Source organism: Ursus arctos, unplaced genomic scaffold, assembly GCF_023065955.2.
Source record: "Ursus arctos isolate Adak ecotype North America unplaced genomic scaffold, UrsArc2.0 scaffold_26, whole genome shotgun sequence".
Taxonomy (NCBI): Eukaryota; Metazoa; Chordata; class Mammalia; order Carnivora; family Ursidae; genus Ursus; species Ursus arctos.
The window spans coordinates 35,609,762-35,634,631 of record NW_026622941.1 but is presented as its reverse complement, the minus strand read 5'-3'; the positions used below and the strand labels follow the sequence as shown (position 1 = coordinate 35,634,631).

At 39.0% G+C, this 24,870-nt stretch overlaps 1 protein-coding gene across 1 annotated transcript in view; it reads left to right on the top strand.

Moving 5' to 3' along the window:
- LOC123001231 (uncharacterized) overlaps window positions 1-24,870 on the top strand; it is a 67,691-nt gene that overhangs the window by 39,417 nt on the left and 3,404 nt on the right. Inside the window, exon 3 of the mRNA XM_048216871.2 lies at window positions 22,015-22,095. Within this exon, the coding sequence (XP_048072828.2) occupies window positions 22,015-22,095 (81 nt within the window). The remainder of the gene's footprint in view (window positions 1-22,014; window positions 22,096-24,870) is intronic.

Sequence of the window (24,870 nt, the reverse complement as noted above, 5' to 3'; positions counted from 1 at the left end):
AGAGGGAATAATTGGATCTTCTCCTTCCTTCCCTATGGATCACTCCCACCCTCTACTTGAAGCAAAATAAAGGGAAAGGGGCCCAAACAAGTTTTCAATTAAAGTTGGGGCTGTATACAGAGAAGCATTTTATTCCCTAGATGGAAATGGTCAGAACTGCAGGACTGTGGGTCTTGAGGCCCAACAAAATACCATAAGAGAGTTCCTGGGGGAGCTGAACAAGCCATCATCTAAAGTTGGAGGTATCTGTTAATGTGCTACTTGCTTTATGTTTGGAAAAGCCTCAAGGAAAGCTGAAAGAAAGAACAGCCTGTATTTTCAGGGAGAAAAGAGAAGGCAAGAGAGGGAGCAGAAGCAAGGAGGCATGAGTTTCCATATTCCAAGTGGATGCTGTGGATGGTAGCTGGACTATAGCTGTCTTGATATGATTCCAGTAGTAAAACGGCCAAGGGTATATAAGTCTAGGGACAGTAGCTGAGGGAGAGTTAAAGGAGGTCAGCTGGAGAGTGCACATCCTGTGTCACTTCCTAAGCTCTGCATCAAGGATTATGAAACTGGACATGTGTGTGACGTTCCCTAAGGGATCTTCACTGGTCATCTCTTCTACCTAAGGTCTACACTCCCAGGGTTTGTCATACTCATTTCTCTTTCATTCAATCTCTCCCTCTCTCCAAATTACTTTCTTCCAATCCTTCCAAATTTTCCTTAATTTCTTTTTTGTTAAATTTTAATTCCAGTTAACATACAGTGTTAAATTAGTTTCAGGTGTACAATATAATGGTTTCAACAATTCTATATATTACTCAGTGTTCATCACAACAAGTGTACTTAATCCCCTTCACCTATTTCATGCATCCCACCCACCCACTTTCCCTCTGGTAACCATCAATTTGTTCTCTATAGTTAAGAGTCTCTTTTTTGGTTTGTCTCTTTTTTCCTTTGTTAATTGTTTTATTTCTTAAATTCTAAATATGAGTGAAATCATGTGGTATTTATCTTTGTCTGGCAGAGTTATTTAACTTAGCATTATACTGTCTAGCTCCATCCATGTTGTTGCAAATGGCAAGATTGTATTCTTTTTTATGGCTGAATAGTATTCCACTATACACACATACACAAACACACACACACATATACACACACACATATAACCTCTTCTTTGTTCATTCATCTATTGATGGACATTTGAGCTACTTCCATAGTTTGGCTGTGGTAAATAATGCTGCAATAAACATAGGGGTGCATATATCTTTTCAAGTTAGGGTTTTCATATTCTTTGGGTAAATACCCAGTATTATAATTCCTGGATCATAGGGTAGTCCTTTTTCTCTACATCCTTACCAACCCTTGTTGTTTCTTGAGTTTTTGAATTTAACTGTTCTGACAGGTATGAGGTGTTACTTCATTGTGGTTTTGATTTGCACTTCCCAGATGAGGAGTGATGTTGAGCATCTTTGCATGTGTCTGTTAGCCATGTGCATGTCTTCTTTGGAGAAATGTCTGTTCATGTTTTCTGTTCATTTTTTATTGGGTTATTTGTTTTTTGGTGTTGAGTTGTATAAGTTCTTTATATGTTTTGGATACTAACCATTTATTAGATATGTCATTTGCAAACATCTTCTCACATTCAGTAGGTTGTCTTTTAGTATTGTTGATTGTTTCCTTTGCTGTGCAGCTATTTATTGTGATGTCGACCCAATAGTTTATTTTTGCTTTTGTTTCCCTTGCCTCAGGAGACATGTCTAGAAAACTGCTGCTCTGGCTGATGTCAGAGAAATCACTGCCTCTGCTCTCTTCTAGGATTTTTATGATTTCAAGTCTCACATTTAGGTCTTTAATCCATTTAGCATTTATTTTTGTGTATAGTGTGAGAAGGTCGTCCCATTTCATTCTTTTGCATGTAGCTGTCCAGTTTTCCCAACACCATTTGTTGAAGAGACTGTCTTTTTCCCATTGCATATTCTTGCCTCCTTTGTCAAAGATTAATTAACCACGTAAACTAGGGTTTATTTCTGGGCGTCTATTCTGTTCCCTTGATCTATATGTCTAATTTTGCACCCATACCATGCTATTTTGATTACTACAGCTTTGTAGTATATTTTCATCTCTGGGTTTTGATACTTCCAGTTCTTCTTTTTTAAGATTGCTTTGGCTATTTGGGTTTTTTTTGTGGTTCCATACAAATTCTAGGATCATTTGTTCTAGTTCTATAAAAAATGCTGTTAGTATTTTGATAGGGATTTCATTAAATCTATAGCTTGCTTGGACAGTATGGACATGTTAATAATATTTGTCATCCCAATCCATGAGCATGGAATGTCTTTCCATTTCTTTGTGTCATCTTCAATTTCTTTTTTAAGTGCCAAATAGTTTTCAGAATACAGGTCTTTCACCTCCTTGGTTAAGTTTATTTCTAGGTATTTTATTACTTTTGGTGCAGTAGTAAATGGGATTGTTTTCTTAATTTCTATTTCTGTACTTTATTATTAGTGTATAAAAATGCAACAGATTTCTGTATATTGATTTTGTACCCTGCAACCTTACCCAATTCATTCATCAGAGCTAGTAGATTTTTTATGGAGTTTTTAGGGTTTTCTGTATTATAGTATCATGTCATCTGCAAATAGTGAAAGCTGAAATTTTTTTTCTTACTAATTTGAAAGCCTGTTACTTCTTTTTCTTGTCTAATTGCTGCAGCTAGAACTTCCAGTACTATGTTGAATAAAAGCCGTGAGAGTGGACATCCTTGTCTTTTTTTTTTTTTTTTTAAGATTTTATTTATTTATTTGACAGAGATAGAGACAGCCAGCGAGAGAGGGAACACAAGCAGGGGGAGTGGGAGAGGAAGAAGCAGGCTCATAGTGGAGGAGCCTGATGTGGGGCTCGATCCCATAACGCCGGGTTCACGCCCTGAGCCGAAGGCAGATGCTTAACTGCTGTGCCACCCAGGCGCCCCTCCTTGTCTTATTTTTGATCTTAGGGGAAAAGCTCTGTTTTTCACCATTGAGTATGATGTTAGCTGTGGGTTTTTCATATATGGCCTTTATTTTGTTGAGGTATGTTCACTTTTTTTTTTTTTTTTTTTTATTTTATTTTTTTTGGATTTTATTTATTTATTTATTTATTTTTTTTAAATGATTTTTTATTATATTATGTTAGTCACCATACAGTACATCCCCGGTTTCCGATGTAAGGCTCGATGATTCATTAGTTGTGTATAACACCCAGTGCACCATGCAATACGTGCCCTCCTTACTACCCATCACCGGTCTATCCCATTCCCCCACCCCCCCTCCCCTCTGAAGTCCTCAGTTTGTTTCTCATAGTCCATAGTCTCTCATGTTTCATTCCCCCTTCTGATTACCCCCCCTTTCTTTATCCCTTTCTTCCCCTACCGATCATCCTAGTTCTTATGTTCCATAGATGAGAGAAATCATATGATAGTTGTCTTTCTCTGCTTGACTTATTTCACTAAGCATTATCTCCTCCAGTGCTGTCCATGTTGTAGCAAATGTTGAGAACTCGTTCTTTCTGATAGCTGAGTAATATTCCATTGTATATATGGACCACAACTTCTTAATCCAGTCATCTGTTGAAGGGCATCTCGGCTCCTTCCACAATTTAGCTATTGTGGACATTGCTGCTATGAACATTGGGGTGCATATGGCCCTTCTCTTCACTACGTCTGTATCTTTGGGGTAAATACCCAGTAGTGCAATGGCTGGATCATAGGGTAGCTCAATTTTTAACTTTTTAAGGGACCTCCACACTGTTTTCCAGAGTGGCTGTACCAACTTGCATTCCCACCAACAATGTAGGAGGGATCCCCTTTCTCCACATCCTCTCCAACAATTGTTGTTTCTTGCCTTGTCTATTTTTGCCATTCTAACTGGCGTAAGGTGGTATCTCAGTGTGGTTTTGATTTGAATTTCCTTGATGGCTAATGATTTTGAACATTTTTTCATGTGTCTGTTAGCCATTTGTATGTCTTCATTGGAAAAGTGTCTGTTCATATCTTCTGCCCATTTTTTGATTTGTTTATTTGTTTCTCGTGTATTGAGTTTGAGAAGTTCTTTGTAGATCTTGGATACCAGTCCTTTATCTGTAGTGTCATTTGCAAATATATTCTCCCATTCCGTGGGCTGCCTCTTAGTTTTTCTGACTGTTTCCTTGGATGTGCAGAAACTTTTAATCTTGATGAAGTCCCATAAATTCATTTTATCTTTTGTTTCTCTTGCCTTTGGGGATGTGTCATGAAAAAGGTTGCTTTGGCCGATGTCGTAGAGGTTGTTGCCTATGTTCTCCTCTAGAATTTTGATGGATTCCTGTCTCACATCGAGGTCTTTCATCCATTTGGAGTTTATTTTTGTGTATGGTGTGAGATAGTGGTCAAGTTTCATTCTCTTGCATGTAGCTGTCCAATTTTCCCAGCACCATTTATTGAAGAGACTGTCTTTTTCCCACCGGATGTTTTTTCCTGCTTTATCAAATATTAGTTGCCCAAAGAGCCGAGGGTCCATTTCTGGGCTCTCTATTCTGTTCCATTGGTCTATGTGTCTGTTTTTGTGCCAGTACCATGCTGTCTTTGTGATCACAGCTTTGTAGTACAGCTCGAAATCCGGCATTGTGATGCCCCCAGCTTTGTTTTTCCTTTTCAACAGTTCCTTGGAGATTCGGGGCCTTTTCTGTTTCCATACAAATTTAAGGACTGTTTGTTCCAGTTCTTTGAAAAATGTCCTTGGTATTTTGATCGGGATAGCATTGAAAGTGTAGATTGCTCTGGGTAGCATGGACATTTTAACTATGTTAATTCTTCCGATCCATGAGCATGGAATATCTTTCCATCTTTTTATGTCTTCCTCAATGTCTTTTAAGAGTGATTTATAGTTTCTAGAATATAGGTCCTTTACGTCTCTGGTTAAGTTAATTCCAAGGTAACGTATGGTTTTTGGTGCTATTGTAAATGGGATGGATTCCCTAATTTCTCTTTCTTCGGTCTCGTTATTCATGTATAGAAATGCAACTGATTTCTGAGCATTTATTTTGTATCCTGCCACGTTACTGAATTGCTCTATAACTTCTAATAGTTTGGGAGTGGCTTCTTTTGGGTTTTCCATATAGAGTATCATGTCATCTGCAAAGAGAGACATTTTGACTTCTTCTTTGCCAATTTGAATACCTTTGATCCCTTTTTGTCGTCTGATTGCTGTTGCAAGGACTTCTAGTACTATGTTGAATAATAGTGGCGAGAGTGGGCATCCTTGTCGAGTTCCTGATCTTAAGGGAAAGGCTTCCAGCTTTTCCCCATTGAGAATAATATTTGCAGTAGGCTTTTCATAGATGGCTTTTATGAGATTGAGAAATGTACCTTCTATTCCTACACTCTGAAGGGTTTTAATCAGGAAAGGATGCTGTATTTTGTCAAATGCTTTTTCGGCATCAATTGAGAGGATCATATGGTTCCTGAGTCTTTTCTTGTTGATATGATGTATCATGCTGATTGATTTGCGAATATTGAACCACGCTTGCATCCCAGGTATGAATCCCACTTGATCGTGATGGATAATCCTTTTAATGTACTGTTGGATTCTATTAGCAAGTATCTTGTTGAGGATTTTGGCGTCCATATTCATTAGGGAAATCGGTCTGTAATTCTCCTTTTTGAGGGGGTCTTTGCCTGGTTTGGGGATCAAGGTAATATTGGCCTCATAGAATGAGTTTGGTAGCTTTCCTTCTGTTTCTATTTTTTGAAATAGCTTTAGGAGAATAGGTATTATTTCTTCTTTGAATGTTTGGTAGAATTCCCCAGGAAAACCGTCCGGGCCTGGAGTTTTGTTATTTGGAAGGTTGTTTATCACTGACTCAATTTCTTCATAATTAATTGGCCTGTTTAAGGAATCAATTTCTTCCGGTTTCAATCTTGGTAGTTTATAGGTTTCCAGGAAGGATTCCATCTCTTCCAGATTGCTTAGTTTATTGGCATATAGCTGTTGATAAAAATTTCTAATAATCCTTCCAATTTCAATGGTGCTCGTCGTGACCTCTCCTTTTTCATTCATAATTTTAATAATCTGGGTCCTTTCTCTTTTCTTTTGGTTAAGTCTTGCCAGTGGTCTGTCAATTTTATTGATTCTCTCAAAGAACCAGCTTCTAGTCCTGTTGATCTGCTCTACTGTACTTCTGGTTTCTGCTTGATTGATTTCAGCTCTAATTTTGGTCAACTGCTTCCTCGTGCGTGGATTAGGCCTGTCCCTCTGTTGCTGTTCCAGCTTCTTGAGGTGAGAATATAAAAACTGCATTTTAGATTTTTCTATTCTTTTGAGTGAGGCTTGGATGGCTATGTATTTCCCCTTTAGGACTGCCTTTGCAGTATCCCATAGGTTTTGGACTGTTGTATTTTCATTCTCATTGGTCTCCATAAATTGTTTAATTTGATTTTTGATTTCCTGGTTTATCGAGTCATTCCTGAGCAGGATGGTTCTTAGTCTCCAAGTGTTTGAGTTTCTTCCAAATTTTTCCTTGTGGTTGAGTTCCAATTTCAGAGCGTTGTGGTCTGAGAATATGCAGGGGATAATTTCAATCTTTTGGTATCGGTTGAGACCTGTTTTGTGTCCCAGAACATGGTCTATTCTTGAGAATGTTCCATGGGCATTAGAATAGAATGAGTATTCTTTGGTTCTGGGGTGTAGTGTTCTATATATATCTATGAGGTCCAACTCGTCGAGTATGGCATTCAAAGCCTTTGATTCTTTGCTTAGTTTTTGCCAGGGTGTTCTGTCTATTTCTGATAGTGGAGTGTTGAGGTCCCCTACTATTAATGTATTTTTATCTATGTGTCTCTTTATTCTGGTTAAGAGTTGGCTTGTGTATCTTGCTGCTCCCCTGTTGGGGGCATATATATTTATAATTGTCATATCCACTTGTTGAATACTTCCCTTAAGAATAATATAGTGCCCTTCTGCATCTCTAACTATAGTCTGTAGTTTAAAATCCAATTTATCTGATATGAGAATTGCTACCCCAGCTTTCTTTTGAGGTCCATTTGCGTGAAAGATGGTACTCCATCCCCTTACTCTCAGTCTGAATGCATCTTTGGGTTTGAAATGAGTCTCTTGTAGACAGCAAATGGATGGGTCATTTCTTTTTATCCAATCTGCAACCCTGTGGCGTTTTATGGGATGGTTCAAACCATTTACATTAAGACTGATTACTGAGAGATATGATTTTAATGTTGCCATGTTGCCAGTAAAGTCTTTGTTTGTATTGGCTGTGACTTTCTGTTCTGTATCACTCTTGGGGCCTTTTTACTTTTATAGAACCCCCCGTAATATCTCCTGTAGGGCTGGTTTCGTGGTTACAAAATTGGTTAGTGACTGGCGATTCTGAAATGTCTTTATTTCTCCATCAATTCTGAATGACAGCCTTGCTGGATAAAGGATCCTTGGCTGCATGTTTTTCTCTGAAAGAGCTTTAAATATGCTCCCCCAACCCTTTCTCTCATTCCAGGTCTGTGTAGACAGGTCTGACGTAATTCTGATGCTTTTGCCTTGGTACGTGAGAAATTTCTTTGCCCTGGCCGCTTTCAATACTGTATCCTTGCATCTAATATTTGCGAATTGCACTATGACGTGACGTGGCGTAGGTTTGTCGTGGTTGAGCTTGGGAGGGGTCCTCTCTGCCTCTTGGACACGAATGTTTGTTTCCCTTGCTAGATTAGGGAAGTTTTCAGCTACAATTTGTTCAAATATCTCTTCTAGACCTCTGTTTTTCTCCACCCCCTCGGGGATGCCGATGATTCTAACATTGGATCGTTTCACTGAGTCAGTAATCTCCCGTAACCTACATTCGTGGGCGTGGATTTTTTTAAGACCATCTTCTATTTTCATTTTTTCCTCTATTAACCCATCCTCCAATTCACTAACCCGTTCCTCTGCTTCTGCGACCCTGGCCGTCAGAGCCTCTAGTTTTGCCTGCATTTGGCTCATAGAATTTTTAATTTCTGTCAGATTCGCTCTCATTTCTGTCCTTAGGGATTCTATATTCTCAGTAACCTTTTCGTTAATAGTTTTTTCAATTCTACTCATCATTTTGACCATCGTTACTCTGAATTCCATTTCTGATAATTTGGTTACATCCATATCCATTATTTCTGTGGCAGAGGCCACAGAATCACTGTCTTTTCTTTGCTGGGGGGGCTTCTCCTTCTTGTCATTCTGATGAAGAGAGGTTGCGGGGTTTCCAGAGCCCAAATTATTGACTGGGTCCCAGGCCGTGCCCCTTGTTTTATAGGGATCTTAGGGATGTGGGCTTCTTCTTTAAAGATTTTATTTATTTATTTATGTGGCAGCCAACCAGCGAGAGAGGGAACAGAAGCAGGGGAGTGGGAGAGGAAGAAGCAGGCTCCCAGCGGAGGAGCCCGATGAGGGACTCCTTTCCGGAACGCCGGGATCACGCCCTAAGCCGAAGGCAGGCGCTCAATGACTGCGCCACCCAGGCGCCTCGGGCTGTGGGCTTCTTGATTTTTCAGCCTGCCTTCTGGGGGAGGGGCCTGCCGCGCCGATACTCAGGCAGCCATGTTTGGGTAGAGTCTCGGCGTCCCCTGCGAGGGGGGATGGGGATGGGCACTCCCTGAGCCGGTATTTCCAGGCTTTTGTTCTCTGGCGGCTTTCCCTGGCGGTTTGCTGTGCCTCTTCTGAGAGTCAGAGCAGCAGTGGCCAAATTTCAGCCTCTGTCACAGAACAGAGGGATTGCGGCCCGTTCTCTACTAATGTTCTGGCCACTTTAACTCTGTTTCTGTTGGTGCTGCTCAACCCTGCAGCGTCCCGGGATGTGCGCCCCACACCCGGCGTCCCAGCCCTCACTTCCAGGGCCGGCGTGTCTCTGTCCTTTGTGTTTCTAATGCCGCCAGCCACCGGCCGCCCCGCGCGCTCCCGGATCTCCCGGTCTCAGTCTGGATCCAGTAAGCGCACCGGGATTCCGGGGTTCCGCGAGATGCCTGGTGGCGCGCGCACCCGGCTCACGGTCTCAGTCTGCTGTTTTGCGGGTGCCGTCCGCGAGCCCCGCCCGCTCTCCCGTGCAAGTGGCTACCGCTTCCCGGCGCCCGAACGCGGCGGCTCCCTCCCCCTTCCGTTTATCTTCCGATATCTGTGCACAGTTTCATGGCTCCCCGCTTCATACCTCAATACTCAGCGCTGGAGATGTTCATTTGTAGAGATCCAGATGCGTCTTCCTGCGTCTCAGGCTGGTTCCGTGGTTGTTTAGGCTGCTCTGGTACCTATCCAGCTCGACTCGGAGGACCGGCTGAAAACGGTGTCTCCTACTCCTCCGCCATCTTAACTCCTCCCGAGGTATGTTCACTTTAACCCTGCTTTGTTGAGGATTTTTATCATGAATGAATGTTGTACTTTGTCAAATACTTTTTCTGCATCTATTGAAACAATCATATGGTTTTCATCCTTTCTCTTATTGATGTGATGTATCATGTTGATTGAATTGTGAATATTGAACCACACTTCCATTTCTGGAATATAAATCCCACTTGATCATGGTAGATGATTTTTTCAATGTGTTGTTGGATTCAGTTTGCTAGTATTTTCTTGAGGGTTTTTGTATCTATGTTCATGAGAGATATTGGCCTGTAGTTCTCTTTTTTTGTAGTAATATATTTGGTTTTGGTATCAGTGTAACACCGGCCTTTTAGAATGAATTTGCAAACTTTCCTTTTAAGGGTGGGGACTCATTTTCCTATCATTCTCCTGGATCTCCCAGAGCCTAGCCTGGTGATTTTTAAACTTCCATTTGTTTTGCCCTGCTGATTGTAAGAAGTAATAAAATTAAGCCCCTGTTTTTTAAAAGCCAAATGTTATGGGGATTCATCTTCCCCATGTAGGTTCCCATGCCTGGGGTTTCTGATGTGAGGGTCTGTTTCTTTCCCTTCCCCATGCCTGCAGCATCCCTTCCTCCCCCAGGCAGTCCCACAAGTCCCATTAGTTCCAGACCCTGACTCTGCCCTTCCTACACTCTTCGATGTGGCCTCTTCTCACATTTAGCTGTGGAGAGTCAGTCTGCAAGCCTTTGGGTCATTTTATGGTTTGCTTACACCAATGTGAGTGTTACCTAGTTGTATCTGTGGGAGGAGGTGGACTTAGGATCTTCCTACTCTGCCATCTTCCCTTGAAGTCCAAATTTTCTTTAATTTCTTAAGGAAAACAGTTTAGCTATCTCTTTGTCTTACTCCTTATCTATGTCCCAAATTGCCCAATAAGTTATTTGGCTAACCCAGCTGTTCTCCAGCTCTTTGGACTTAGAATACCTTAAAATATCTGTCAAAATTATAGAAAGTTGAAATTCATTTTTATTTACTGTGGACTTGCATTCATTTATTCTAAATTATTTATCATTCAAAATGATACTTTCAAGGTAAAAAAAAGTTATAAAGAGAAGACGACACTTTAAATTTAAGACATAAAGGGATTCAGTGTTACTAGGTACTCAAGATAATTTGACTACTGTGATTAGTTCTTAAATTTGATGAATTAAATTTCCTGTAAAGAGATGTGTCATGAAGCATTGACTTTCTGACAGAAGAAAACATTTAAATTTGTTAATAGAGAAACTTTTTCCATAAATAAATTCAAGAATGAATTTATTGAATGAGTCATTAAATAAGAGATGATATGACTTGCAGAAGATATATAAATGCTGTTAGAATGGACAGCTCTTGAATCGACATTCTATAAAGCCTGAGGACATAAGGTTACATTGTAAGGGAAATTCCGTGGAACAGTAGAAACCACATTGGACCTGGAATCAAAAGATATGAGTTTGAATTCTGATTTACAACTTTGGGGGATTTTGTTAAAGCTTATTGATCTCTCTGAGCAACATTTTTTATCCCTAAAGAATAATACCTGCTCATGGGTCTTTTTATGAAAATAAAATAAATTAATATATGAAAGTTCATAGCTTTGCCTGGCTCAAACTAGAAGATCATTAAATGTTTCTTAAGTTTTAGTCTGTGAAGAAGAGGAAGATATGAAAATATATTCATCTATCAATTACATATATTTTTTACATGGCATTTAGCCTTATTTTTGCATTTCATATACATAGTTTTCCTTCTCTCGGGAATCTTGTTTCCATTTTAGAGAGAGAAAATAGGAATTCTGATTGAGATTGTCCCATAGAGATTTATAGACTCAAAAATAAAACAAAGTAAAACAACAGTAGTACCATTCAGCTTGATTGTTCTTGTGATGATGAGATTCTTGTTTTCAGAGGCACTCCCTGCAAGTTCCACTGTGGGCTGAGCTCTCTCTACCCCTGAAGCTTGAGACTAGTAAACTTCACAGCTTTACAGACAATGGAGCAGAGTGTTTCCCCTGGCCCCAACAGAGAGCTGACAACTTTCCATATTAGCCCATAGCAATGAAACTGCTATACACTCACCACACAGGGAGAGAACGCAGCTGCTCAAGGAGTATCAGAAGCTCCTCCCTCAACCCCATAGTAAATCTGTCTATGTGTGCACAACAAAATATGAAAACACATCTAAGGAAAACTAAGAACATTCAGTTGAGTCCCTCAGAGGGCTAACTTTCAACTTAAAATATTTACCAAATGAATTAAGGAAAAGAATTTTCACTATTGAAACCCAAAATGGAAGGTCGAAAGATTAAGCAGAAGAAATATTTCAAAGTACAGAGCAAAAATACAAATGCATTAAAAAAAATCAGGAATGCATGAAAAACTTGGAGATAGAGCTAATAGACCTAACTTACACATAATGGCAATTCCAGCAGAGCTAAAAGGAATATATGGACAAGAGACTATAATTTAAGAAAGGAAAAGGAGAAGAAAATTTACCTGAGTTAAAGAATTACCTGAATTTGCTGACTAGAGAGGCTTGTTGAGATCTGGAAAGGAATGACTAAAAACAAAAGATCACAAATTCCTACACATATCTCGATGAAATTTCTGAACTCTAAGACTAAGAGGAAAACTCATAAGTTTCCAATAAGAATGAAAATTGCTTACAAAAGATAAGCATTTTTATATCAGACTTCTCAGTAGCAGCAATAAAATTAGACATACTAGAATAAAACTTACAGACTGATGAGAAGAAAGGACTCCAGCCTAGGAATCCCTTATCTGGGCATGATGTTCTCTCCTGGTTTGGCTGAAAGATAGTTGATGGTAAATTCAAAGACTATGTATTTATGTTACTACTCCGTCTGAGAAAAACACTCAAGAATAGACATAATAAATTAATCAGAATAGGAATTCCAAGACAGAAGAAGTGTAAAAGGAGAGCCATTGGTTATAAGTAAATAGTTGTGCATCTTGCATAGTTAAATCTAAATGAATAAAAATAGGGGAATGCTAAATAATGATAATCAAAAAGAAGAAATACACTGCAATCAGGACAATCCTGAGGAGGTTGGGTAGGGAGTATGTGGGGGGAAAACAGTGGCCCCTCAAAGATGTCTATGTCCTAATCCCTGGAATCCATGAATGTGCTATGTCTCATGGCAAAAGGGACTTTGAAGATGTGATTAAGTTATAAACCTTGAGATGGGAAAATTATTCTAGATTATCTGGGTGGACCCAATCTAAGCATATGAATTCCTTTACACAAAACTTTCGTAGGTGTGGTCAGCGGGAAGTTTAAATACAGACGAATGACTAGAAATATGCAACATTGCTGGCTTTGAAGAAGAAGTAAGGGGCCATGAGCCAAGGAATGTGAGAATCCTTTAGAAACTGGCAAAGTAAGGAGTCAGATTCTTTCCTAGAGCCTCCAGAAAGGAACGCAGTCCCACTAACACCTTGATTTTAGGCCTTGAAGTCTGTGTCAGACTTTTAACCAACAGAACTCTAAGATAATAAGTATGTGTTGTTTCAAGTCATCAAGTTTGTGGTAATTCGTTACAGCAGTATTAAGACACTAATACCCTAGATTCTGCCTCACTCTACTGCAGACGGCTGCCCTTGAAATGAGACCATGCAGCTATTGATAACATTGTATGGGACTAGGCCGATCTATTTTATTTGAAAACAGGAATAGTCACCTGGGTTAAAAAATATATCTAGGTATATACTGCTTATAGGAAATACCCTGAAGACAAAGTGATAAAATATGAAAAATAAAAAGATATAAGAAGAGTTAACACTGGCAATATCAATATCAGTAAGGGAGATTTTTAAGGCTAAAAGCCCTAAACAGGAAAGATATTGTAAATAAATACAGTAGAATTCACAAAGATAGAACAGTGTATCGTATGCAACAAACAGTATGGCAACCAAATTAAAAAAAAAAAAAACTTCTATTAGAAGTTCAAAGAAAATATTAAAATATAGCTATAATGGAAGATTTTAATATAGGTCTTTGAGAACTAGACAAATATTATAAACCAAAAATAAGTAGGAATTGTGTTTAGAATAATCCAATCAGAGATTATGCCCTTGAAAGAGTGTATTTGTGTTTTGTTATATATATTGGAATATTTACAAAATCAGCCATGTGGTAGCACATGGCGCAAACAGACACACACAAACGCACAAAGCCGTAAAAATTTCAAAGGACTACTATATTTTTAGGTTGCCTTTTTAAAAATTTAACTCAGAATAAAAAAAAAGAGCTGAAAAACAACTTATATCTCTGAGTCTTAAGAAACATCCTCCTAAATAACTCTTGGAGAAAATAAAAGTCATTTGTGGATATACTGTCTAGAAAGCAAGAATTAGGAGAACACATCACACTGAAACTTATGAGTAGTAACTTATATTCAGAAAATGTATGGTCTTGAATGCCTAAACATGAAAAAACCTTAAATTCATTTTGGGAAATAGAAGGAAAAGATAAACCAAAATGAGAAAGTGAGGCAAGTGTCCTGCGCATATGTATTAAAGTGTAATGTCATATACGTGGAATGCACATGCTGCATTTCGTGTTGAATTATTTACTTATCCACCCCTTTCATGATAAACACGTTTGAAAATAAATTCTGTAGTATTACCTCCCAAACACATGACCCCCTTAGAAGGAAAGAAAATTAATTGGTTAATTCCTATATATGTCTATAGCCATAATATTAGTTTAAATTCTTGGACTCTTTTTATCAGATTTAATAAGGGAAACTAGAGATCTTTCCATTTTCCCCCCTAAAATGGCAATAGTTTAATAAATAATACCTTTATCTTTAAATTAAGGATGAACTCAACTGTGAAATAATCTCTTATCTCTGTGGTCATTTTTAAATGGCACCTCCTTAATTATTTTCCTAAATCCTCCGTAATAATTGATCTTTAATTTTTTTAAACTTTTTTAGGGGATTGATTTTGAATTTTATTTAGTATTCCCTTACAGTACTTTAAAACCCTCCTTAATTTTTGGTTCTCCTTGATTGTCTTTATCCACATTTCTAGTCCCATCTTGTATTATCCTGCTTCATGCTCATGGTCAGTCCTCATCAAATTACCAACACCTTACATGTTCATACTCTTCTCTGAATATTCTCTTGACCTTCATGCTCTGATTGAACTTAGGTTTCCCCTTAGGTTACCACTTCCTGTGAAGTGCTCTCAGACTAGGGAAAGGTTCAGTGTCCTGCTTGCTCTTTACTGCTGTTTACAAACCAATTCTTCTTCTGTGCATCTGTACAACCCTGGGTGACTTAGAGCAGCATTCCTTTTTGGGAGTCCTCTATAACCCATTCTTCCTTGTTTCTTCAAGTTTTTCACATGTGGCTCCCTGTATTGTTTTCAGTGATACCTTTGCCATACATATGATGGCCACGTGTCCGGGTTTGCCTAAGCCTGGAGAACAGTCCCAGGGAAAACCATCCCTATTTGTCTGCAGCTGAGAAGCTTGCTGGGACACAAGACTTTCACTGCTAAAACTGGGAAATTCTCAACCAAACAGAAGAGTTTTCTCTAGCTTGTCCTAAGTCTTGGTGACCTTAGGGTTCATGTAAATGATCCCTCCAAGTAACTTGGCCTCTGAGTTCCTTAACTCCTCTTGTGCAATAGTTGCATCTTCATCAGAACTTAAGTCACACTCTCTCTCATAGAAAATCCTAGGACATGTTAATATGATAACTGCACAACCTTCATAATATGAGTTTCAACCCTTCTTCTCTCTGATTATGGTCTCCTCAATCAGCGTACTCTATTATCTAAATTTCAAAACCTCTGTAACTCTATTCACAGAGATATGCAATCAAATGATCACTTTTACAAGATGTCTCAATTTTGTATGTTTTCTCTTTCCTTCTTACTTGGTTAGGCTCCATATCCCATCACTTTAATTTTTGTTTTCATATACTCTTTTCTCCTGTGCCTTTGTCTCCCTGCATCGTATCTGTCTGGCAGGACCTGTTTCACTCCAACCCTCTGCCTATTCTCAGTCCACACTGCAGAGTTTATGTTCATGGCTGGAAAAAAAGACAAGACCGTGTTGACTTTTCTCCCTTTAATTTCAAAACTAACCTCTGTGTTGCCTGCCAGTCTGGTAACATTTCCCCAGGACACCCTTTCTCCCATCCTCTGAGATGATTATGTCACAAATTATCCTCTCTCCTCAGACCTCTAGCACCTTTTCTTCTCTCTTAGCTAATGACCTTGCTTTTTCTTTTATTGAAAACATTGAACCAATGAGAACATCCACAAGCTCACTCCCTAGCTCCTACTTCAACTAGATTTAAAGCCATATACTTGGCCCTCCCAGCTGTTACTGTGACTCTGAGGCCACTCTCCACTTGTCTTCTGAATAATCCATTCTCTCACCTATTTACGGACTTAACTCAGCAATTATCCATTATCTTTCTCTCTACCAAGTTATACCTATCAACATGTAGCATGCAATAGTAATTCCCATCATAAAAAGTTCTTTCTGCGACCCTCCTTTCCATTCCAGCCATACTTTATTTTTCTGTTCTCCCTTATATCAGAGCTCCATTAAAGAGTGGAGTTTCCATAGGAAACTCACTGTTTCCACTTCCTACTCTCTCATCCATTTCAAAACTCACTTTAATCATCCTTTCATATTCATTCCAGGAAAAAAACAAAAAACAAAACTCTCGTCAAGGTCACCTGTGGCCCTTACCTTGCGAAATCCAGGGATCATTCTCAGTCTCCATCTTACTCAGCCACTTGGTAGATTCCACAAACTGAACTCTTTTTCCTTGAAGAACTATCATGATTTGGCTTCTGGGGTGCCACTTTTGACTCTCATACCTCACTGGTCACATATGCTGTCTTCTTTATTTGTTCTACCTTAACTCCTGACTTCTAAATTTCAGAGTATATCCTGCTCACTGCTAGGACATCTCACTACACTCCGTTACCTCACCTCCTCTTGTGGCATGAAGTATCATCTTTATCCTTGCTGTCTCTATATTTCTCAACTTTGGCCCTTTTCCCCGAACTATAGATTAATATAATACTTCACGTGCTAGGACCAAATCCTTGGGGTCTCCCTTGACCTCTCTCTTACTCCCACATGACAAATTTAGTTTGTTAGCGAAAGTCCTTTTGGCTTCATTTTTAAGATATATAAAATATCCAACCATTCCAATAACCTTCTCCATAGCCATCCTAGTCCAAATCATCATGATCTCTTGAATGTATTTCAGTTGTTTTCTGTTTTCCCTGACTCTGCCTTTGATCCCCTAGACACAGCTGGCAGATGATGCTACTTCTTAAAGTATCCTCAGATGTCCTACTCTTTCTACTTAAAAAGTGATCTGTGGACCAGCAAACATTGTATTACCTATGAGCTTGTAAGAAATGCAAAATCTCAGGCCCTAACCCCAGATCTGTTGAATAAAAATTAAAGTTTCATGAGATCCCCAGCTGGTTCATATTATGCACTAATGAGTTGCCCTATGAATTCTGTCCCTCCCCTACAATCACTATTATTTTCCAGATTTCTTGACACGCTCCCCCTTATTCCTGCCCTGGAGCCACTACATCTCGTCTTTCCTTGCTCCTGGCTGGCTCTCAAATATACCAGTGTTGGGTGAGGTCATTGAAAAGATGTGACAGCCAATTGACCCATGAGCTGGACCCAGTCTCCTCACCCTCTCCCCTGTCCTTGGAATGTGGGTTCTTGCTTTCCTTTCCTGCTCTCAGATTCTGCTTCAAGGACATAGCCATGAGATAGTGATATGGTATTAAAAACGTGACTGAACCCAGTTAAGGCCTCTTTATGATCTTTTAAGATGTGGCAGGCAGGTGAGGGGATTCATCTGCCTTGTTGCCACCTAAGACAAGCCTCATATGTAAGTTACCTTTGCTTATTAAAACTTCCACCTACCAACCTGGAGTGGCCTGTCTCTTTCTTAGGTCCCTCCCTCCCCTCCATGTCAGAGGGCTGGTTTCAGATTATATCGGGAAAGCTCCTGAGAGGGTTGTGAACCAACAACCAGTCAGGCTCAGTTGTTAAGGCCTTTGTGTTAACTTTGCATTAACTGTTCTTTCTGTCTGAAATGTGATTTCTCCAGATATCTACAGTGCTCTTTATTCGTGATTCTGCTCACATGTCACTCTTTTAGAGAGACCTTTGCTGATTAGCGTATCCGACAGAACTATCCCATTCCCCATCCCTGGGCTCCCTCTCCACTTCACCCAGCTTCATATTGCACAACTGATATATTATAAATGTATTTGTTTTTCATATGTCTCTCCATATTAGAATGTAAGCTTGATAAAAGTAGAGACTTTATTTTGTCTATGAAGGTAATGTCTGGTTCTAGCAGGCCATCAATAAAATAATTAAACAATTGCTGAATTAATGAATAAATGCAACATGTACTCCAGCCATATCTGATTCTTTGCCACCAGCTGTACACACTCTGTCTGTGCTCCTTCCTCTATCTTCCTCTGTTGAAATGCCATCCAGACCCCAAACCTCCACTCAAACTCTGTATCTTCCATGAGGCTTTCTTTAACTTCCCCAGATGAAAATAATTTTTCCTTCCTTTATCTCTGTTTAACTTTCTATCATCGTTATGGCAGCATCTACCACATGCCTCCTGCTTTGTGTATTCAAATTATCAATCATTTGTTTTATCAATCATATTGGGGTATTATTTATATTTCATAAAATACATGCACTATAAGCTTACTGTTTGAGGAGTTTGACAAATGCATACCCCATCTCACCACTAATCCAATCAAGATATAGACTATTTCCATCATCGTAGAGATTTCCGCTGTGCCTTTTGCAGTCAGTCCCCCTCACCCCACCAATTTCTGCATCGGGCAGTGACTAATCTGGCAGTGACTAATCTAGGGCTTATTTTGCCAATTCTAGGATAGAATAAATCCTATAGTACAAATTCTTGAGTTTGATTTATTTCACTCAGCAAAATGTTTGAAATTCATCCATATTTCGTATATCAGTAGTTTCTTCTTTTTTACTGCTGAGTAGTATTTCATCAAATATACTACAGTTTGTTCATCCATTCTCCTGTTGGTAGACCATTTGGCCATTTCCAGTTTGGGCTACTTTGCATATAGCTTCAGTGAACATTTACATGTATTATTTTGCAGACATACGCTTTTATTGGTTTTGTGTAAATGCCTAAAAGTAGAAGAGATAGGTTTTATAATAAGTATTGTTTATCTTTGTAAAAATTGATAACATGTTTTTGAAGGTGGTTGTATAATTTATGCCCTCACCAGCAACCTATGAGAGGTTATTTTGAATTTCCCTGATGACTAATGGTATCTTTTCATGTTCTTATTGCTATTCTTATATTTTCTTTTGTAAAATGCTATTCAAGTCTTTTGCTCATTTTTAAAAAATGGTTTGCTTGGGGCGCCTGGGTAGCGCAGTCGTTAAAGCGTCTGCCTTCGGCTCAGGGCGTGATCCCGGCGTACTGGGATCCAGTCCCACATCGGGCTCCTCCGCTGTGAGCCTGCTTCTTCCTCTCCCACTCCCCCTGCTGTGTTCCCTCTCTCGCTGTCACATAAATAAATAAAGTCCTAAAAAAAAAAATGGTTTGCTTGTTTCTTTATCATAGAGTTGTAAGAGTTTTTCACATATTCTTTATATGCACTTATTTGATACATGTTTATATATTCTAGATAGAAGTAATTTGTTAGAAATTGCAAATATTTTCTTCCATTCTTGCTTGGTTTTTAATTTTCTTAAAATTATATTTTAAAAAGTAGATGTTTAAATAATTTTTTTCTTAGTGCTTTTTGTGGTCTAAAAAAATGTATGTCTTTTCCAATGTCACCTTTTTAAAGTGAAGAATTTTGGGGCACCTGGGTGGCTCAGTCTTAAGCGTCTGCCTTCGGCTCAGGGCATGATCCCAGTGTTCTGGGATCAAGCCCCACATCAGGCTCCTCCGCTGGAAGCCTGCTTCTTTCTCTCCCACTCCCCCTGCTTGTGTTCCCTCTCTCGCTGTCTGTCTTTATCTCTGTCAAATAAATACATAAAATCTTTTAAAAAAAATAAAGTGAATAATTTTATCTCTGATTCTAGGCATTGTTCACAGATATTCAATAGGGATGTCTATGTGATAGTTGAATTCATGATTATTAGAGCTGGAGGAACATGGATCTAATGCAGCTAATTGTCAGCCCAGTCATTTAGCTGATGATAAAGCACATAGGTGGCTAGCTCAAGCCATATGTGACACCATCAAACTGGGATTGAATCTGTCATAATGTTGCCCCTTACTCTGATCTTAGCAGCTCCTGTTCTCTAGGCAGCAAAGAAGCAAGTTCAGTATTAGTCACACAGTTGCAAGCAACAGAAACCAGACCTGTTTTAAGCAATAAATGAATTTATAGAAAGGCTGTTGAGTAGCTTGACAAGATTAGGGGGGAATCTGCAAAAGTAGTCTTGGAAAGCAGGCAGGTACCAAGAGGGCTCTGGCGGCTAAAAGTCCAGAAGATTCTGGCATGATGCTTCCTCTGCTAGTGCTCAGTGGCTCTGCCGATGTTATCTTGGCTGCATGCCTCGACCGAACATCTAGATTGCTGTTGTCTACCAGCTAGAGTGAATTTTAATTCTTCCTTAAATTTTGCATTATTTGTTTATGTCTTAACATTTTGAATAGAAATGTCAAATTCATTGAACATACATTTATTAATCATGTTTTTGCATCTTAAGTAGTGTTCTGGGATGTACTAATGAAAATAATATAAAAATGTTTTCCCTTATGAAGCTTATGGTATTGGGGAAAATGCAGACAATAACAATAAATATGATAAATAAGTGAAATATATAATGATATGTCTGTTACTCATTTTCTGAAAGTAAGTAGAGAGTTTATCTCCCCATTTGGGCTTCTGTAATAATTAAAGTGGGCACTTCATCACATATATTCAAATGGGGAGTTCCCCAATGTGGGGAAGGAATTGGATGTTGGAGAAGCAAAGAGAAAAGAAAGAAAAATATTATAAAACGGATGTTGTTTAATTTAAAACATGGATGGACGGTTCCTATTTCCCATTTACCCCATAACATTTATTGACCTCTTTGTTCCAGGCACTGTACAAATCAGTTTCACATATATTCATTTTAACCTCATAACAATCCTATAATCCCTAAATTATTATCCACCTTTTTTTGAAATAAGGCAAATGGGAGTTCAGAGTGGTTAGTCTATTTGAGGTTGGAGAACAGAATTCATTCTCGAGTCCTTTCTATATCCAGTGTTTCTTTCACAGTGCCATTCTTCCAGTTAACAGAGAAGTTTGGTTACTGAACCTCAGATGATGGGTAGTATATTATGTGTTCATCTACCTTCACATGGCTTCAGTTCCCCACCCTCATACATGATAAATTCCATAAATGTCCCTAATCCATAGAATGAGCCTTAATGATTTTACCTATGGCCCTCATCAATATTTCAAAATAATAAGTGGCCCCTACTGCAGCTAAGGGATGATTATTTCCACTTCTGGGGATAAGAAATGGGAGGAAGAGAAGCAATTATTGCATCTTGCACTGACTGATGAAGTGCTTCTCATCCGTATCAAGTCAGATCATAAAATACATAAAACTGCATAAAAAAATTAGCAGCAAATAAGAAAGTGTTTCTACTGACCCCTAAAGCACTCAAAGAGTCACTGATCTGGGGGGAGGGTCACAAGAAGGACCATTATCATCGCCTGTTTTCTTCCATTAAGTGTTTACACTTGGCATTCTCTTTGGCAATAAGCTCAAGGTTATGCTGTCAGTGCAAGATCATTAGCTTTACAATTTTTCAAAAAGCGTTTGCCTTAGCAAATCTTCATCCTAACCTCAGTGAACATGTTAATGTCCAGGTGTAAATCCTGTTGCTGGAAGATCTGCTTGCTAATTACACTGGCTGCTGTTCTTTATTTCTCTGTGCGTGAATTGGGCAGCAGAAATTCATCAGAAACTTTTTCTTCCTGAACGGCACTAGTGGAAGTTTTTAGCATAAACTTGGGTGGTTGTGGATTGGTAGGCAATTTCCTCCTGTCAGCTATCTGGGGCAAGGTCTAAGGAACCGTGCCCCTTTCACCTCAGCATCATCAAGGAAACAAGAAAAAGTGACAAATGTCTAGTTATTTTTGGTTAAAATGCTGTCAGTTTTGATGTCAGAAAATGTTCAGGTTGATGAATATCTTCTTTTTTTAAAATTTTCTCTGAATGCTCCTTAAAAAGGAAGGCAAAGTGCTTGGGTGGGGAGAGGGGGTACAGGGCATTTGGTGGATGTACATGAGACTAAAGAAAACTAAGTTTGGTGTGTACTGTGTTCAGGGCTTGAGATTGTCCCTGCCTTCAAAAAAAAAAAAAAAAAAAAAACACAAGACAAAACCAAACCAAACCCTCAGTCTAGGGGAGAGAAGGTCATGTAAAGTAGTCATTGCAATGGTACATGATATTCATATAAGAGAATTGTATTTTTCCATAGGAGCAAAAGAAGTGGCTTTTTCTGCAGAGCACATCAATTAAGTATATAAGTCAAGGTTCTCCAGAGAAACAGAACAAATAGGATTTATTTTTTGTTTGTTTGTTTATTATAGGAATTGGCTCCTGTGATTATGGAGGCCAAGAATTCTCATGATTTGCTGTCTGCAAGCTGGAAGCCCAGGAAAGCTGGTGGTGTAAGTCTTGCCAACTCTAAAGGCCTCGGTGCCAATGACTAAGGGTAGGAGGAGATGGATATCCAAGCTCAGACAGGAAAAATTCACCCTTTCTTCACCTTTTTGTTCTAGTCAGACCCTTAGTGGACTGGGCAATGACTACTCACATTGTTGAAGGTGATCTTCTTTACTTAGTCTACCAATCCAAATGCTAATCTCTTCTAGAAACTGTCACAGACATTCCCATAAATAGTGTTTCACCAGCTATCTGGTCATCTCATAGCCCAGTAAAGTTGACACATAAAATTAACCATAACATAAGGCTACATATAGAAGGTGACATTTTTGTGGTCTGACAGGTGATTGAGACTTTAACCAATTTGTTCTAAAATCTGCTATATATTTCACATTTTCAGTGTTAAATTTGACCTATACAATCACACACATATTACTTTTTTCTCACTCATTCCTGCAGTTACTATTGAAATATTATTTTGCATTTTTATGCATCACAAAATTCAAATTATATACATATACACACATTTTTAATTGATAGATATGGTTTGGAAGGTCTCTGGAATCTGATTGTAGGGAAATATTGAGGCAGAAGCACATTTGAAAAGGATAAGGCCTTTATAATGGCCATCCAAGAATCTTGCTAGCAGGTAGTATGTTACCCTGAAACCAAAAAGGCACTAAAACAGGACTTTGTAGAGTCGGAAGATTTGGGTTCTATTTCTGGTTTGGCCATATTGAAGATGTGTGATTTCACATAAAACCATCTGTCCTACTTGTATTCCAAGATTGTGGTGAGTATCAAGCCAAATAAAATAGTTGTATTAGTCAGGGTTCCTCAGAGAAACAGAACCAAGAAGAGATTTAGTATAAGAAATTGGCTCACAGTATTATGGAGGCTGACAAGTCCCAAGATCTGCAGTCAACAACCTGGAGACCCAGTAGAACTGACACTGTGGTTATAGTCTGAGTCCAATGGCCTGAGAACCAGGAGGGCTGATGCTGTCATTCCAGTGCTAAGGCCAACAGGCTTAAGACCCAAGAAGAGCCAGTGCTCCAGTTCAAAATCTGAAAACAATGTCCCAGCTCAAAGTCAGTCAGGCAAGAGGAATTCTCTCTTACTTGTGGGATGGTTAGTCTGTTTGTTCTATTTTGGCCTTCAATAGTCTGAATGAGGGCCCCCAACATTAGGGAGGGCAATCTGCTTTATTCAGCTTACCAACTTAAATGTTAATCTCATCCAAAGACATATTTCTCCCAGAAATACCCAGAGCAGTGTTTGACCAAATATCTGGACACTCAGTGGCCCAGTTGAGTTGACGTGTAAAATTAACCATTATAAATAGTATGCAAACTTGTGACATATATTAAGGTGGCATGTGACAATAATGTATCCATATGAGGAGTTCATGTAGCACTTACCCATTTCTTGCAGACTGAAATGAAGGGGGTATTTATTCCTGTACCTAGTCATTCACTATGAATTCATATTCAGGGTCTGTCATGTATCAGCCACTGTGCTTGGCCTGGGGTTAAAATAGTAAGCAAAGCAGTTCCCATCTTCACATACTTTATCATTTTCTGAGAAAACACACATGAATCAAGTACTCACAAACTTAAACATTGATAAATTTGTACTTAGTGCCAGGGAGAAAATGTACAAGGGGACCATAGTTTTGGATTAGGGGTGGAATGAGTTTGCCAGAGAAGGTTTCCTTGAGAAAATGAAGCACAAACTGAGTTTGGAGGATGAGATGGGGCTAACATATATGAAAAGAGGGGAAGGAAAAGAAATTTCATTTATTCAACAAATATTGATTGAGTGCCTCTCCAAGTTAGTCACTGTTCTAAGCAGTTTGGCTAAATCTCTGAATAAACCAGATAAAAATCCCTGCCCTTATAGTCCAACTAGGGAAGACAGACAGTAAACAACACACAGTAAATAAGTAAACTGTATAGTATGCTAGAAGATGCTAGGTGATAGGGAAAGAGGAACAAAGTAGAGAAGGATAAGAAGAATCAGGATTGTAGAAAGTGAGAGCGATCATTTAAAATAGGATACTCGGGTTTGGACTTACTGAGAAAGTGGCATCTGAGCAAAAACTTGCAGGAAAAGAGAGAGCTGACCATGTGGGCATGTGGAAGAAGAACATTCCAGAGGGAAGAGCATATGCCCATGTCCTGAGACACTCAAGTATAAGTGAGATGTGTTTGAGGAAAAGCAAGGGGGGCAGTGACTGGAGTAGAGTAAGCAAGGGGAGGGGTTGGGGAGAGAAGTGGGAAATAATAGCACAACCCGTGAAGCACAGAGTAAAGGCTTCATAGGATTATCTCATTTGGTCCTCACAATAGCTCTGTGAGCCAAGCACAGTTACCTTCATTTCACAGATGAATATGAGGTACAGAATTGTAAAGTATCTGATTCAAAATTCTGTTAACCAACAATTCCATCCATCTCAAAGTCTGCAAGAGACTGCAGCGTGTAGTGATTAGATCTAGTGCCTCTGGGGCCTGCCTGCTACAGTTTGAGTCCTGGTTCTGTGGATTATACGCTGTGTGGTATTGGGCTAGTTATTTAACCTCTCTGTGCTTCAGTGTTCACATTTGTAAAAATGGAATAATTATAATACTATCTTATATTGTTCTTGTGGATTAGGGGTGAATTGGATGAATTGGATGAATTATGTGAAGTGCTCATGAATAGTGTCTGGCACATAGTAATTACTCAAAAAGTGTCAGCTGTTATATTCAATTTCATTTTAGATAGTTGTTCAAACAACT